Raw genomic sequence first — 16,766 nt, forward strand, 5'->3', positions numbered from 1 at the left:
CCACTCCTCCCTGCACTAACACTAACACTAACAGTGCCCCACTCCTCCCTGTACTAACACTAACACTAACAGTGCTCCACTCCTCCCTGCACTAACACTAACACTAACAGTGCTCCACTCCTCCCTGCACTAATACTAACACTAACAGTGCTCCACTCCTCCCTGCACTAACACTAACAGTGCTCCACTCCTCCCTGCACTAACACTAACACTAACAGTGCTCCACTCCTCCCTGCACTAACACTAACACTAACAGTGCTCCACTCCTCCCTGCACTAACACTAACACTAACAGTGCTCCACTCCTCCCTGCACTAACACTAACACTAACAGTGCTCCACTCCTCCCTGCACTAACACTAACAGTTCTCCACTCCTCCCTGCACTAACACTAACACTAACAGTGCTCCACTCCTCCCTGCACTAACACTAACACTAACAGTGCTCCACTCCTCCCTGTACTAACACTAACACTAACAGTGCTCCACTCCTCCCTGCACTAACACTAACACTAACAGTGCTCCACTCCTCCCTGCACTAACACTAACAGTGCTCCACTCCTCCCTGTACTAACACTAACACTAACAGTGCTCCACTCCTCCCTGCACTAACACTAACACTAACAGTGCTCCACTCCTCCCTGCACTAACACTAACAGTGCTCCACTCCTCCCTGCACTAACACTAACAGTGCTCCACTCCTCCCTGCACTAACACTAACACTAACAGTGCTCCACTCCTCCCTGTACTAACACTAACACTAACACTAACAGTGCTCCACTCCTCCCTGCACTAACACTAACAGTGCTCCACTCCTCCCTGCACTAACACTAACAGTGCTCCACTCCTCCCTGTACTAACACTAACACTAACAGTGCTCCACTCCTCCCTGCACTAACACTAACACTAACAGTGCTCCACTCCTCCCTGCACTAACACTAACACTAACAGTGCTCCACTCCTCCCTGCACTAACACTAACACTAACAGTGCTCCACTCCTCCCTGTACTAACACTAATAGTGCTCCACTCCTCCCTGCACTAACACTAACACTAACAGTGCTCCACTCCTCCCTGCACTAACACTAACACTAACAGTGCTCCACTCCTCCCTGCACTAACACTAACAGTGCTCCACTCCTCCCTGCACTAACACTAACACTAACAGTGCTCCACTCCTCCCTGCACTAACACTAACACTAACAGTGCTCCACTCCTCCCTGTACTAACACTAACACTAACACTAACAGTGCTCCACTCCTCCCTGCACTAACACTAACAGTGCTCCACTCCTCCCTGCACTAACACTAACAGTGCTCCACTCCTCCCTGTACTAACACTAACACTAACAGTGCTCCACTCCTCCCTGCACTAACACTAACACTAACAGTGCTCCACTCCTCCCTGCACTAACACTAACACTAACAGTGCTCCACTCCTCCCTGCACTAACACTAACAGTGCTCCACTCCTCCCTGTACTAACACTAACACTAACAGTGCTCCACTCCTCCCTGCACTAACACTAACACTAACAGTGCTCCACTCCTCCCTGCACTAACACTAACACTAACAGTGCTCCACTCCTCCCTGTACTAACAGTAACACTAACAGTGCTCCACTCCTCCCTGTACTAACACTAACACTAACAGTGCTCCACTCCTCCCTGCACTAACACTAACACTAACAGTGCTCCACTCCTCCCTGTACTAACACTAACAGTGCTCCACTCCTCCCTGCACTAACACTAACACTAACAGTGCTCCACTCCTCCCTGCACTAACACTAACACTAACAGTGCTCCACTCCTCCCTGTACTAACACTAACAGTGCTCCACTCCTCCCTGCACTAACACTAACAGTGCTCCACTCCTCCCTGTACTAACACTAACACTAACAGTGCTCCACTCCTCCCTGCACTAACACTAACAGTGCTCCACTCCTCCCTGCACTAACACTAACACTAACAGTGCTCCACTCCTCCCTGCACTCACACTAACACTAACAGTGCTCCACTCCTCCCTGTACTAACACTAATAGTGCTCCACTCCTCCCTGCACTAACACTAACACTAACAGTGCTCCACTCCTCCCTGCACTAACACTAACACTAACAGTGCTCCACTCCTCCCTGCACTAACACTAACACTAACAGTGCTCCACTCCTCCCTGCACTAACACTAACACTAACAGTGCTCCACTCCTCCCTGTACTAACACTAACACTAACAGTGCTCCACTCCTCCCTGCACTAACACTAACACTAACAGTGCTCCACTCCTCCCTGCACTAACACTAACAGTGCTCCACTCCTCCCTGTACTAACAGTAACACTAACAGTGCTCCACTCCTCCCTGTACTAACACTAACACTAACAGTGCTCCACTCCTCCCTGCACTAACACTAACACTAACAGTGCTCCACTCCTCCCTGCACTAACACTAACAGTGCTCCACTCCTCCCTGCACTAACACTAACACTAACAGTGCTCCACTCCTCCCTGCACTAACACTAACACTAACAGTGCTCCACTCCTCCCTGTACTAACACTAATAGTGCTCCACTCCTCCCTGCACTAACACTAACACTAACAGTGCTCCACTCCTCCCTGCACTAACACTAACACTAACAGTGCTCCACTCCTCCCTGCACTAACACTAACACTAACAGTGCTCCACTCCTCCCTGCACTAACACTAACACTAACAGTGCTCCACTCCTCCCTGTACTAACACTAACACTAACAGTGCTCCACTCCTCCCTGCACTAACACTAACACTAACAGTGCTCCACTCCTCCCTGCACTAACACTAACACTAACAGTGCTCCACTCCTCCCTGTACTAACAGTAACACTAACAGTGCTCCACTCCTCCCTGTACTAACACTAACACTAACAGTGCTCCACTCCTCCCTGCACTAACACTAACACTAACAGTGCTCCACTCCTCCCTGTACTAACAGTAACACTAACAGTGCTCCACTCCTCCCTGTACTAACACTAACACTAACAGTGCTCCACTCCTCCCTGTACTAACACTAACAGTGCTCCACTCCTCCCTGCACTAACACTAACACTAACAGTGCTCCACTCCTCCCTGCACTAACACTAACACTAACAGTGCTCCACTCCTCCCTGCACTAACACTAACACTAACAGTGCTCCACTCCTCCCTGCACTAACACTAACACTAACAGTGCTCCACTCCTCCCTGCACTAACACTAACACTAACAGTGCTCCACTCCTCCCTGTACTAACACTAACACTAACAGTGCTCCACTCCTCCCTGCACTAACACTAACACTAACAGTGCCCCACTCCTCCCTGTACTAACACTAACACTAACAGTGCTCCACTCCTCCCTGCACTAACACTAACACTAACAGTGCTCCACTCCTCCCTGCACTAATACTAACACTAACAGTGCTCCACTCCTCCCTGCACTAACACTAACAGTGCTCCACTCCTCCCTGCACTAACACTAACACTAACAGTGCTCCACTCCTCCCTGCACTAACACTAACACTAACAGTGCTCCACTCCTCCCTGCACTAACACTAACACTAACAGTGCTCCACTCCTCCCTGCACTAACACTAACACTAACAGTGCTCCACTCCTCCCTGCACTAACACTAACAGTTCTCCACTCCTCCCTGCACTAACACTAACACTAACAGTGCTCCACTCCTCCCTGCACTAACACTAACACTAACAGTGCTCCACTCCTCCCTGTACTAACACTAACACTAACAGTGCTCCACTCCTCCCTGCACTAACACTAACACTAACAGTGCTCCACTCCTCCCTGCACTAACACTAACAGTGCTCCACTCCTCCCTGTACTAACACTAACACTAACAGTGCTCCACTCCTCCCTGCACTAACACTAACACTAACAGTGCTCCACTCCTCCCTGCACTAACACTAACAGTGCTCCACTCCTCCCTGCACTAACACTAACAGTGCTCCACTCCTCCCTGCACTAACACTAACACTAACAGTGCTCCACTCCTCCCTGTACTAACACTAACACTAACACTAACAGTGCTCCACTCCTCCCTGCACTAACACTAACAGTGCTCCACTCCTCCCTGCACTAACACTAACAGTGCTCCACTCCTCCCTGTACTAACACTAACACTAACAGTGCTCCACTCCTCCCTGCACTAACACTAACACTAACAGTGCTCCACTCCTCCCTGCACTAACACTAACACTAACAGTGCTCCACTCCTCCCTGCACTAACACTAACACTAACAGTGCTCCACTCCTCCCTGTACTAACACTAATAGTGCTCCACTCCTCCCTGCACTAACACTAACACTAACAGTGCTCCACTCCTCCCTGCACTAACACTAACACTAACAGTGCTCCACTCCTCCCTGCACTAACACTAACAGTGCTCCACTCCTCCCTGCACTAACACTAACACTAACAGTGCTCCACTCCTCCCTGCACTAACACTAACACTAACAGTGCTCCACTCCTCCCTGTACTAACACTAACACTAACACTAACAGTGCTCCACTCCTCCCTGCACTAACACTAACACTAACAGTGCTCCACTCCTCCCTGCACTAACACTAACAGTGCTCCACTCCTCCCTGTACTAACACTAACACTAACAGTGCTCCACTCCTCCCTGCACTAACACTAACACTAACAGTGCTCCACTCCTCCCTGCACTAACACTAACACTAACAGTGCTCCACTCCTCCCTGCACTAACACTAACAGTGCTCCACTCCTCCCTGTACTAACACTAACACTAACAGTGCTCCACTCCTCCCTGCACTAACACTAACACTAACAGTGCTCCACTCCTCCCTGCACTAACACTAACACTAACAGTGCTCCACTCCTCCCTGTACTAACAGTAACACTAACAGTGCTCCACTCCTCCCTGTACTAACACTAACACTAACAGTGCTCCACTCCTCCCTGCACTAACACTAACACTAACAGTGCTCCACTCCTCCCTGTACTAACACTAACAGTGCTCCACTCCTCCCTGCACTAACACTAACACTAACAGTGCTCCACTCCTCCCTGCACTAACACTAACACTAACAGTGCTCCACTCCTCCCTGTACTAACACTAACAGTGCTCCACTCCTCCCTGCACTAACACTAACAGTGCTCCACTCCTCCCTGTACTAACACTAACACTAACAGTGCTCCACTCCTCCCTGCACTAACACTAACACTAACAGTGCTCCACTCCTCCCTGCACTAACACTAACACTAACAGTGCTCCACTCCTCCCTGCACTCACACTAACACTAACAGTGCTCCACTCCTCCCTGTACTAACACTAATAGTGCTCCACTCCTCCCTGCACTAACACTAACACTAACAGTGCTCCACTCCTCCCGGCACTAACACTAACACTAACAGTGCTCCACTCCTCCCTGCACTAACACTAACACTAACAGTGCTCCACTCCTCCCTGCACTAACACTAACACTAACAGTGCTCCACTCCTCCCTGTACTAACACTAACACTAACAGTGCTCCACTCCTCCCTGCACTAACACTAACACTAACAGTGCTCCACTCCTCCCTGCACTAACACTAACACTAACAGTGCTCCACTCCTCCCTGTACTAACAGTAACACTAACAGTGCTCCACTCCTCCCTGTACTAACACTAACACTAACAGTGCTCCACTCCTCCCTGCACTAACACTAACACTAACAGTGCTCCACTCCTCCCTGCACTAACACTAACAGTGCTCCACTCCTCCCTGCACTAACACTAACACTAACAGTGCTCCACTCCTCCCTGCACTAACACTAACACTAACAGTGCTCCACTCCTCCCTGTACTAACACTAATAGTGCTCCACTCCTCCCTGCACTAACACTAACACTAACAGTGCTCCACTCCTCCCTGCACTAACACTAACACTAACAGTGCTCCACTCCTCCCTGCACTAACACTAACACTAACACTAACAGTGCTCCACTCCTCCCTGCACTAACACTAACACTAACAGTGCTCCACTCCTCCCTGTACTAACACTAACACTAACAGTGCTCCACTCCTCCCTGCACTAACACTAACACTAACAGTGCTCCACTCCTCCCTGCACTAACACTAACACTAACAGTGCTCCACTCCTCCCTGTACTAACAGTAACACTAACAGTGCTCCACTCCTCCCTGTACTAACACTAACACTAACAGTGCTCCACTCCTCCCTGTACTAACACTAACAGTGCTCCACTCCTCCCTGCACTAACACTAACACTAACAGTGCTCCACTCCTCCCTGCACTAACACTAACACTAACAGTGCTCCACTCCTCCCTGCACTAACACTAACACTAACAGTGCTCCACTCCTCCCTGTACTAACACTAACACTAACAGTGCTCCACTCCTCCCTGTACTAACACTAACACTAACAGTGCTCCACTCCTCCCTGCACTAACACTAACACTAACAGTGCTCCACTCCTCCCTGCACTAACACTAACACTAACAGTGCTCCACTCCTCCCTGCACTAACACTAACACTAACAGTGCTCCACTCCTCCCTGCACTAACACTAACACTAACAGTGCTCCACTCCTCCCTGTACTAACACTAACACTAACAGTGCTCCACTCCTCCCTGTACTAACACTAACACTAACAGTGCTCCACTCCTCCCTGTACTAACACTAACACTAACAGTGCTCCACTCCTCCCTGTACTAACACTAACACTAACAGTGCTCCACTCCTCCCTGCACTAACACTAACAGTGCTCCACTCCTCCCTGCACTAACACTAACAGTGCTCCACTCCTCCCTGCACTAACACTAACAGTGCTCCACTCCTCCCTGCACTAACACTAACAGTGCTCCACTCCTCCCTGCACTAACACTAACAGTGCTCCACTCCTCCCTGCACTAACACTAACACTAACAGTGCTCCACTCCTCCCTGCACTAACACTAACACTAACAGTGCTCCACTCCTCCCTGCACTAACACTAACAGTGCTCCACTCCTCCCTGCACTAACACTAACAGTGCTCCACTCCTCCCTGCACTAACACTAACACTAACAGTGCTCCACTCCTCCCTGCACTAACACTAACAGTGCTCCACTCCTCCCTGCACTAACACTAACACTAACAGTGCTCCACTCCTCCCTGCGCTCGGTCTCACTAACATAATTCTCACTGAGTAAAATCAGCACAGACTTCACACATCTTTTTCCCTCTGTCTGTCTGTGCTGAATGCGTTGTGTCCACACTCCTCTCACACTCAGGCCCTGATTAACTAACGCCACACAGACAACCTCATCAATCACACCTGTGTGCAGTTAGTGACATGAATGAATGACATCATATGAAAAAATATGGAGGAAAGAGGGTGGCACGGTGGTGTAGTGGTTTGCGCTGTCGCCTCACAGCAAGAAGGTCCAGGTTCGAGCCCCGGGGCCGGCGAGGGCCTTTCTGTGTGGAGTTTGCATGTTCTCCCCGTGTCCGCGTGGGTTTCCTCCGGGTGCTCCGGTTTCCCCCACAGTCCAAAGACATGCAGGTTAGGTTAACTGGTGACTCTAAATTGAGCGTAGGTGTGAATGTGAGTGTGAATGGTTGTCTGTGTCTATGTGTCAGCCCTGTGATGACCTGGCGACTTGTCCAGGGTGAACCCCGCCTTTCGCCCGTAGTCAGCTGGGATAGGATCCAGCTTGCCTGCGACCCTGTAGAAGGATAAAGCAGCTAGAGATAATGAGATGAGATGATATGGAGGAAAGAGGAGTGTAGACTTCTGTGTGGTTTCTCAGTAACACAGCAAACTGTGATTCTTTTGTCTTATTAACTTCATGAGAGAGACAGAGTCATTTGAGAGAGAGAGAGAGAGAGAGAGATGGAGAGAGAGACAGAGAGATGGAGAAAGAGAGAGATGGAGAGAGACAGAGAGAGATGGAGAAAGAGAGAGAGAGAGAAAGAGAGAGAGAAGCTGGTTTGAGAATGACTAGTTTGTAGCTGCTATAATGTAAGTGACAACAGGAAGTAACTTATTTCACTAATATCCACTGTAAGTGTAAACGGGTAGAAACTATGATTTCTTTATTAAATAAAAGTGAACTTTTGTTGTTGGTAAACTGCTGCAGTTTAAGAGGAATAAAACCTTTAATTTCTGTATTTTCTCTATAATGAGTCCCAAATCTTTAGTTTCTTTTGTATATTATCATCATTTACGTTCTTTCTTTTTTTCATTCATCCCATACGTGTGTTATTAGAGTGGAGAAGGACACACACCTGCATGTGGAGTAGACTGTGGCTCCGCCTCCTCCCTCTGCTCTGTTTCCTGTTGAGGAGAGACACTGCTTCCTGTATTCACCTGCACACATGAGTCAGAAGAGAACCCTGTGGACCCATCTTCCTCCAGACACACACTCGAACTCTGAGACTGATTCACACTGCAGTAAAGCCGGTTCTTGTCCCAGCGGGGCAGGACCCTGTGTACACGGGGAACTCGGGGCCTTTATCAGACGTGTGTTTACTGAAGAAGGAAAATAATTCATCAACTTCCAGTTTTTCAGAGTCGAGTCGAGACTCACTCTGCTTCAAATCTGCAGGAGTCACACTGCACTGAGCACACACCCCTCTGACACACCCGTTTACAGGGTGGAGCTGAGAGTAATTCCACCCTGTGTTCGGAGTTTAGGAACCCTCAGCCTTTATTCATCGAGCCTTTCTTACAGCGCCCAGGCAGCAGTTAGGGGTTCGGTGCCTTGCTCGAGGGCACTTCAGCCATGTAGAGGGAGGGGAAAGTGCTTCAAGGAATTGAACCAGCAACCTTTTGGTCCCAAACTGATTCTCTAACTGTAAACTTTAACCATAATTTTTAATAAAACATGATGAGATTAAGCAGAATGTCTGCACTACCGCTGAGATAATCACAGAGCTGTCGAAGTCACTGATTCTACAGTCCAAGTACTTTTGGGGTCTGAATCTTTTTTGCTCCGTCTATTTACATGTCAGTAACAAAAATGTTAAAAATGGCTCCATGATTGCTGGTTTTCAATAAACCCACGCTGAAAACAATGATGTCCTGAATGCTGTACTGTGTGTGCAAAACAGCGCTCTCTCGCTCTCTCACACACACACACACACACACACACACACACACACACACACACTCTTTATGGTTTTATGGTTCCAGAAGCCGCATGTTCCAGAGAAACATGCCCTTGCTCTGTTTTAGTTCACTTGTCTGTTTTTTTACAAGCCTCTTTTAAATGTTTTATCTGATATTTCTGAGAAAGATTTTCTGAGAAAAATTATATTGAAACAATAATTAAATCAATCCTTTTTAATTTTTTTTCTTTTTGGTACTGACACAAAAATAGAAAAAGCAAAAAGCAGAATCATCTCTGTTGAGGTCCAGGTACTTCAGCGTTCATTCATTATTCTAATTTTAATCTGAGATCAAAAAACAAAATATATGTATCTCTTTATAATTGTTCACTGTTCAATGATATTTAGAAGGGTAGGTTCAATATTATCCCTTTTGTCTTTAAATGATCAAATACAAAATGAAAGATGTAATAATGAATATTTGGACGGAACTCGTTTTAAAGTGCCGTCCTACAGGCTGCCTGCTGCAGCGTGGAAGTAATTTCGGCCCTTGGCCTCAGCTAGCTAACGGTTCCAGATAACATGTGAATGCCTCCAGCTCAGGGTCAGGGCTTCACTTGAACCTTATTCTGGAACCAGTGAAAATGAGGTTTGAGGAGACATGCGACGCGGGATGGTGATTTACATGTGACATGATGTGACACCCGACTGATCGTAGATCGTTTCTCTGTTAACGGAGAACGTGTACTGTGATAGCGATATAGTGTGATAGTAATATAGTGTGATAGTGATATAGTGTGATAGCGATATAGTGTGATAGGGATATAGTGTGATAGCGATATAGTGTGATAGCGATATAGTGTGATAGTGATATAGTGTGATAGCGATATAGTGTGATAGTGATATAGTGTGATAGCGATATAGTGTGATAGCGATATAGTGTGATAGCGATATAGTGTGATAGTGATATAGTGTGATAGTGATATAGTGTGATAGCGATATAGTGTGATAGTGATATAGTGTGATAGTGATATAGTGTGATAGTGATATAGTGTGATAGTGATATAGTGTGATAGAGATATAGTGTGATAGTGATATAGTGTGATAGTGATATAGTGTGATAGCGATATAGTGTGATAGTGATATAGTGTGATAGTGATATAGTGTGATAGCGATATAGTGTGATAGTGATATAGTGTGATAGTGATATAGTGTGATAGCGATATAGTGTGATAGCGATATAGTGTGATAGCGATATAGTGTGATAGTGATATAGTGTGATAGTGATATAGTGTGATAGTGATATAGTGTGATAGTGATATAGTGTGATAGTGATATAGTGTGATAGAGATATAGTGTGATAGTGATATAGTGTGATAGCGATATAGTGTGATAGTGATATAGTGTGATAGTGATATAGTGTGATAGTGATATAGTGTGATAGAGATATAGTGTGATAGTGATATAGTGTGATAGTGATATAGTGTGATAGCGATATAGTGTGATAGCGATATAGTGTGATAGCGATATAGTGTGATAGTAATATAGTGTGATAGTGATATAGTGTGATAGCGATAAAGTGTGATAGGGATATAGTGTGATAGCGATATAGTGTGATAGCGATATAGTGTGATAGCGATATAGTGTGATAGTGATATAGTGTGATAGTGATATAGTGTGATAGAGATATAGTGTGATAGTGATATAGTGTGATAGCGATATAGTGTGATAGCGATATAGTGTGATAGCGATATAGTGTGATAGCGATATAGTGTGATAGCCATATAGTATGATAGCGATATAGTGTGATAGCGATATAGTGTGATAGCGATATAGTGTGATAGCGATATAGTGTGATAGCGATATAGTGTGATAGCGATATAGTGTGATAGCGATATAGTGTGATAGCGATATAGTGTGATAGCGATATAGTGTGATAGCGATATAGTGTGATAGCGATATAGTGTGATAGCGATATAGTGTGATAGCGATATAGTGTGATAGCGATATAGTGTGATAGCGATATAGTGTGATAGTGATATAGTGTGATAGTGATATAGTGTGATAGCGATATAGTGTGATAGCGATATAGTGTGATAGCGATATAGTGTGATAGCCATATAGTGTGATAGCGATATAGTGTGATAGTGATATAGTGTGATAGTGATATAGTGTGATAGTGATATAGTGTGATAGCGATATAGTGTGATAGCGATATAGTGTGATAGTGATATAGTGTGATAGCGATATAGTGTGATAGTGATATAGTGTGATAGTGATATAGTGTGATAGTGATATAGTGTGATAGCGATATAGTGTGATAGGGATATAGTGTGATAGCGATATAGTGTGATAGCGATATAGTGTGATAGGGATATAGTGTGATAGCGATATGGTGTGATAGCGATATGGTGTGATAGCGATATGGTGTGATAGCGATATGGTGTGATAGCGATATGGTGTGATAGCGATATGGTGGGATAGCGATATAGTGTGATAGCGATATGGTGTGATAGCGATATGGTGTGATAGCGATATAGTGTGATAGCGATATAGTGTGATAGCGATATAGTGTGATAGCGATATAGTGTGATAGCGATATAGTGTGATAGTGATATAGTGTGATAGGGATATGGCGTGATAGCGATATGGTGTGATAGCGATATGGTGTGATAGCGATATGGTGTGATAGCGATATGGTGTGATAGCGATATGGTGTGATAGTGATATAGTGTGATAGCGATATAGTGTGATAGCGATATAGTGTGATAGTGATATAGTGTGATAGTGATATGGTGTGATAGTGATAGTGTGATAGCGATATAGTGTGATAGTGATATAGTGTGATAGTGATATAGTGTGATAGTGATATGGTGTGATAGCGATATGGTGTGATAGTGATATAGTGTGATAGCGATATAGTGTGATAGCGATATAGTGTGATAGCGATATAGTGTGATAGCGATATAGTGTGATAGAGATATAGTGTGATAACGATATAGTGTGATAGCGATATAGTGTGATAGTGATATAGTGTGATAGCGATATAGTGTGATAGCGATATAGTGTGATAGTGATATAGTGTGATAGCGATATAGTGTGATAGTGATATAGTGTGATAGTGATAAGGTGTGATAGCGATATAGTGTGATAGCGATATAGTGTGATAGTGATATAGTGTGATAGTGATATAGTGTGATAGCGATATAGTGTGATAGCGATATAGTGTGATAGCGATATAGTGTGATAGCCATATAGTGTGATAGCGATATAGTGTGATAGTGATATAGTGTGATAGTGATATAGTGTGATAGTGATATAGTGTGATAGCGATATAGTGTGATAGCGATATAGTGTGATAGTGATATAGTGTGATAGCGATATAGTGTGATAGTGATATAGTGTGATAGTGATATAGTGTGATAGTGATATAGTGTGATAGCGATATAGTGTGATAGGGATATAGTGTGATAGCGATATAGTGTGATAGCGATATAGTGTGATAGGGATATAGTGTGATAGTGATATAGTGTGATAGCGATATGGTGTGATAGTGATATGGTGTGATAGCGATATGGTGTGATAGCGATATGGTGTGATAGCGATATGGTGGGATAGCGATATGGTGTGATAGCGATATGGTGTGATAGTGATATGGTGTGATAGCGATATAGTGTGATAGCGATATAGTGTGATAGCGATATAGTGTGATAGTGATATAGTGTGATAGTGATATAGTGTGATAGTGATATAGTGTGATAGGGATATGGCGTGATAGCGATATGGTGTGATAGTGATATGGTGTGATAGCGATATGGTGTGATAGCGATATGGTGTGATAGCGATATGGTGTGATAGTGATATAGTGTGATAGCGATATAGTGTGATAGCGATATAGTGTGATAGTGATATAGTGTGATAGTGATATGGTGTGATAGTGATAGTGTGATAGCGATATAGTGTGATAGTGATATAGTGTGATAGTGATATAGTGTGATAGTGATATGGTGTGATAGCGATATGGTGTGATAGTGATATAGTGTGATAGCGATATAGTGTGATAGCGATATAGTGTGATAGTGATATAGTGTGATAGCGATATAGTGTGATAGAGATATAGTGTGATAACGATATAGTGTGATAGCGATATAGTGTGATAGTGATATAGTGTGATAGCGATATAGTGTGATAGCGATATAGTGTGATAGTGATATAGTGTGATAGCGATATAGTGTGATAGTGATATAGTGTGATAGTGATATGGTGTGATAGTGATATAGTGTGATAGTGATAGTGTGATAGCGATATAGTGTGATAGCGATATAGTGTGATAGCGATATAATGTGATAGTGATATAGTGTGATAGCGATATAGTGTGATAGTGATATAGTGTGATAGTGATATAGTGTGATAGTGATATAGTGTGATAGTGATATAGTGTGATAGCGATATAGTGTGATAGTGATATAGTGTGATAGCGATATAGTGTGATAGTGATATAGTGTGATAGTGATATAGTGTGATAGTGATATAGTGTGATAGAGATAGTGTGATAGTGATATAGTGTGATAGCGATATAGTGTGATAGCCATATAGTGTGATAGCGATATAGTGTGATAGTGATATAGTGTGATAGAGATATAGTGTGATAGTGATATAGTGTGATAGCGATATAGTGTGATAGTGATATAGTGTGATAGTGATATGGTGTGATAGCGATATGGTGTGATAGTGATATAGTGTGATAGTGATATAGTGTGATAGGGATATAGCGTGATAGCGATATGGTGTGATAGTGATATGGTGTGATAGCGATATGGTGTGATAGCGATATGGTGTGATAGTGATATAGTGTGATAGCGATATAGTGTGATAGCGATATAGTGTGATAGTGATATAGTGTGATAGCGATATAGTGTGATAGCGATATAGTGTGATAACGATATAGTGTGATAGCGATATAGTGTGATAGTGATAGTGTGATAGCGATATAGTGTGATAGCGATATAGTGTGATAGCGATATAGTGTGATAGTGATATAGTGTGATAGTGATATGGTGTGATAGTGATAGTGTGATAGCGATATAGTGTGATAGCGATATAGTGTGATAGCGCTATAATGTGATAGTGATATAGTGTGATAGCGATATAGTGTGATAGCGATATAGTGTGATAGTGATATAGTGTGATAGTGATATAGTGTGATAGTGATATAGTGTGATAGAGATATAGTGTGATAGTGATATAGTGTGATAGTGATATAGTGTGATAGCGATATAGTGTGATAGCGATATAGTGTGATAGCGATATAGTGTGATAGCCATATAGTGTGATAGCGATATAGTGTGATAGTGATATAGTGTGATAGTGATATAGTGTGATAGTGATATAGTGTGATAGTGATATAGTGTGATAGCGATATAGTGTGATAGTGATATAGTGTGATAGCGATATAGTGTGATAGCGATATAGTGTGATAGTGATATAGTGTGATAGCGATATGGTGTGATAGTGATATAGTGTGATAGTGATATAGTGTGATAGCGATATAGTGTGATAGGGATATAGTGTGATAGTGATATAGTGTGATAGCGATATAGTGTGATAGGGATATAGTGTGATAGTGATATAGTGTGATAGCGATATGGTGTGATAGTGATATGGTGTGATAGCGATATGGTGGGATAGCGATATAGTGCGATAGCGATATGGTGCGATAGTGATATGGTGTGATAGCGATATAGTGTGATAGCGATATAGTGTGATAGCGATATAGTGTGATAGTGATATAGTGTGATAGTGATATAGTGTGATAGTGATATAGTGTGATAGGGATATGACGTGATAGCGATATGGTGTGATAGCGATATGGTGTGATAGCGATATGGTGTGATAGCGATATGGTGTGATAGCGATATCGTGTGATAGTGATATAGTGTGATAGTGATATGGTGTGATAGTGATAGTGTGATAGCGATATAGTGTGATAGTGATATAGTGTGATAGTGATATAGTGTGATAGCGATATGGTGTGATAGTGATATAGTGTGATAGCGATATAGTGTGATAGCGATATAGTGTGATAGTGATATAGTGTGATAGCGATATAGTGTGATAGCGATATAGTGTGATAACGATATAGTGTGATAGCGATATAGTGTGATAGTGATAGTGTGATAGCGATATAGTGTGATAGCGATATAGTGTGATAGTGATATAGTGTGATAGCGATATAGTGTGATAGTGATATAGTGTGATAGTGATATGGTGTGATAGCGATAGTGTGATAGCGATATAGTGTGATAGCGATATAGTGTGATAGCGATATAATGTGATAGTGATATAGTGTGATAACGATATAGTGTGATAGTGATATAGTGTGATAGTGATATAGTGTGATAGTGATATAGTGTGATAGTGATATAGTGTGATAGCGATATAGTGTGATAGCGATATAGTGTGATAGCGATATAGTGTGATAGTGATATAGTGTGATAGTGATATAGTGTGATAGTGATATAGTGTGATAGAGATATAGTGTGATAGTGATATAGTGTGATAGTGATATAGTGTGATAGCGATATAGTGTGATAGCGATATAGTGTGATTGCGATATAGTGTGATAGCGATATAGTGTGATAGTAATATAGTGTGATAGTGATATAGTGTGATAGCGATAAAGTGTGATAGGGATATAGTGTGATAGCGATATAGTGTGATAGCAATATAGTGTGATAGTGATATAGTGTGATAGTGATATAGTGTGATAGTGATATAGTGTGATAGCGATATAGTGTGATAGTGATAGTGTGATAGCGATATAGTGTGATAGCGATATAGTGTGATAGTGATATAGTGTGATAGCGATATAGTGTGATAGTGATATAGTGTGATAGTGATATGGTGTGATAGCGATAGTGTGATAGCGATATAGTGTGATAGCGATATAGTGTGATAGCGATATAATGTGATAGTGATATAGTGTGATAGTGATATAGTGTGATAACGATATAGTGTGATAGTGATATAGTGTGATAGTGATATAGTGTGATAGTGATATAGTGTGATAGTGATATAGTGTGATAGCGATATAGTGTGATAGCGATATAGTGTGATAGCGATATAGTGTGATAGTGATATAGTGTGATAGTGATATAGTGTGATAGTGATATAGTGTGATAGAGATATAGTGTGATAGTGATATAGTGTGATAGTGATATAGTGTGATAGCGATATAGTGTGATTGCGATATAGTGTGATAGCGATATAGTGTGATAGTAATATAGTGTGATAGTGATATAGTGTGATAGCGATAAAGTGTGATAGGGATATAGTGTGATAGCGATATAGTGTGATAGCAATATAGTGTGATAGTGATATAGTGTGATAGTGATATAGTGTGATAGTGATATAGTGTGATAGCGATATAGTGTGATAGCGATATAGTGTGATAGCGATATAGTGTGATAGCGATATAGTGTGATAGCGATATAGTGTGATAGTGATATAGTGTGATAGGGATATAGTGTGATAGGGATATAGCGTGATAGCGATATAGTGTGATAGCGATATAGTGTGATAGCGATATAGTGTGATAGTGATATAGCGTGATAGCGATATAGTGTGATAGTGATATGGTGTGATAGTGATATAGTGTGATAGTGATATAGTGTGATAGCGATATAGTATGATAGTGAT

At 42.9% G+C, this 16,766-nt stretch overlaps 1 protein-coding gene across 1 annotated transcript in view; it reads right to left on the bottom strand.

Moving 5' to 3' along the window:
• The window catches only part of LOC132872685 (sperm flagellar protein 2-like), a 236,466-nt gene that overhangs the window by 193,323 nt on the left and 26,377 nt on the right, over window positions 1-16,766 (bottom strand). The window contains exon 13 of the mRNA XM_060907666.1: window positions 8,247-8,328. Within this exon, the coding sequence (XP_060763649.1) occupies window positions 8,247-8,328 (82 nt within the window). The remainder of the gene's footprint in view (window positions 1-8,246; window positions 8,329-16,766) is intronic.

This window comes from Neoarius graeffei, chromosome 24 (assembly GCF_027579695.1).
Source record: "Neoarius graeffei isolate fNeoGra1 chromosome 24, fNeoGra1.pri, whole genome shotgun sequence".
NCBI lineage: Eukaryota > Metazoa > Chordata > Actinopteri > Siluriformes > Ariidae > Neoarius > Neoarius graeffei.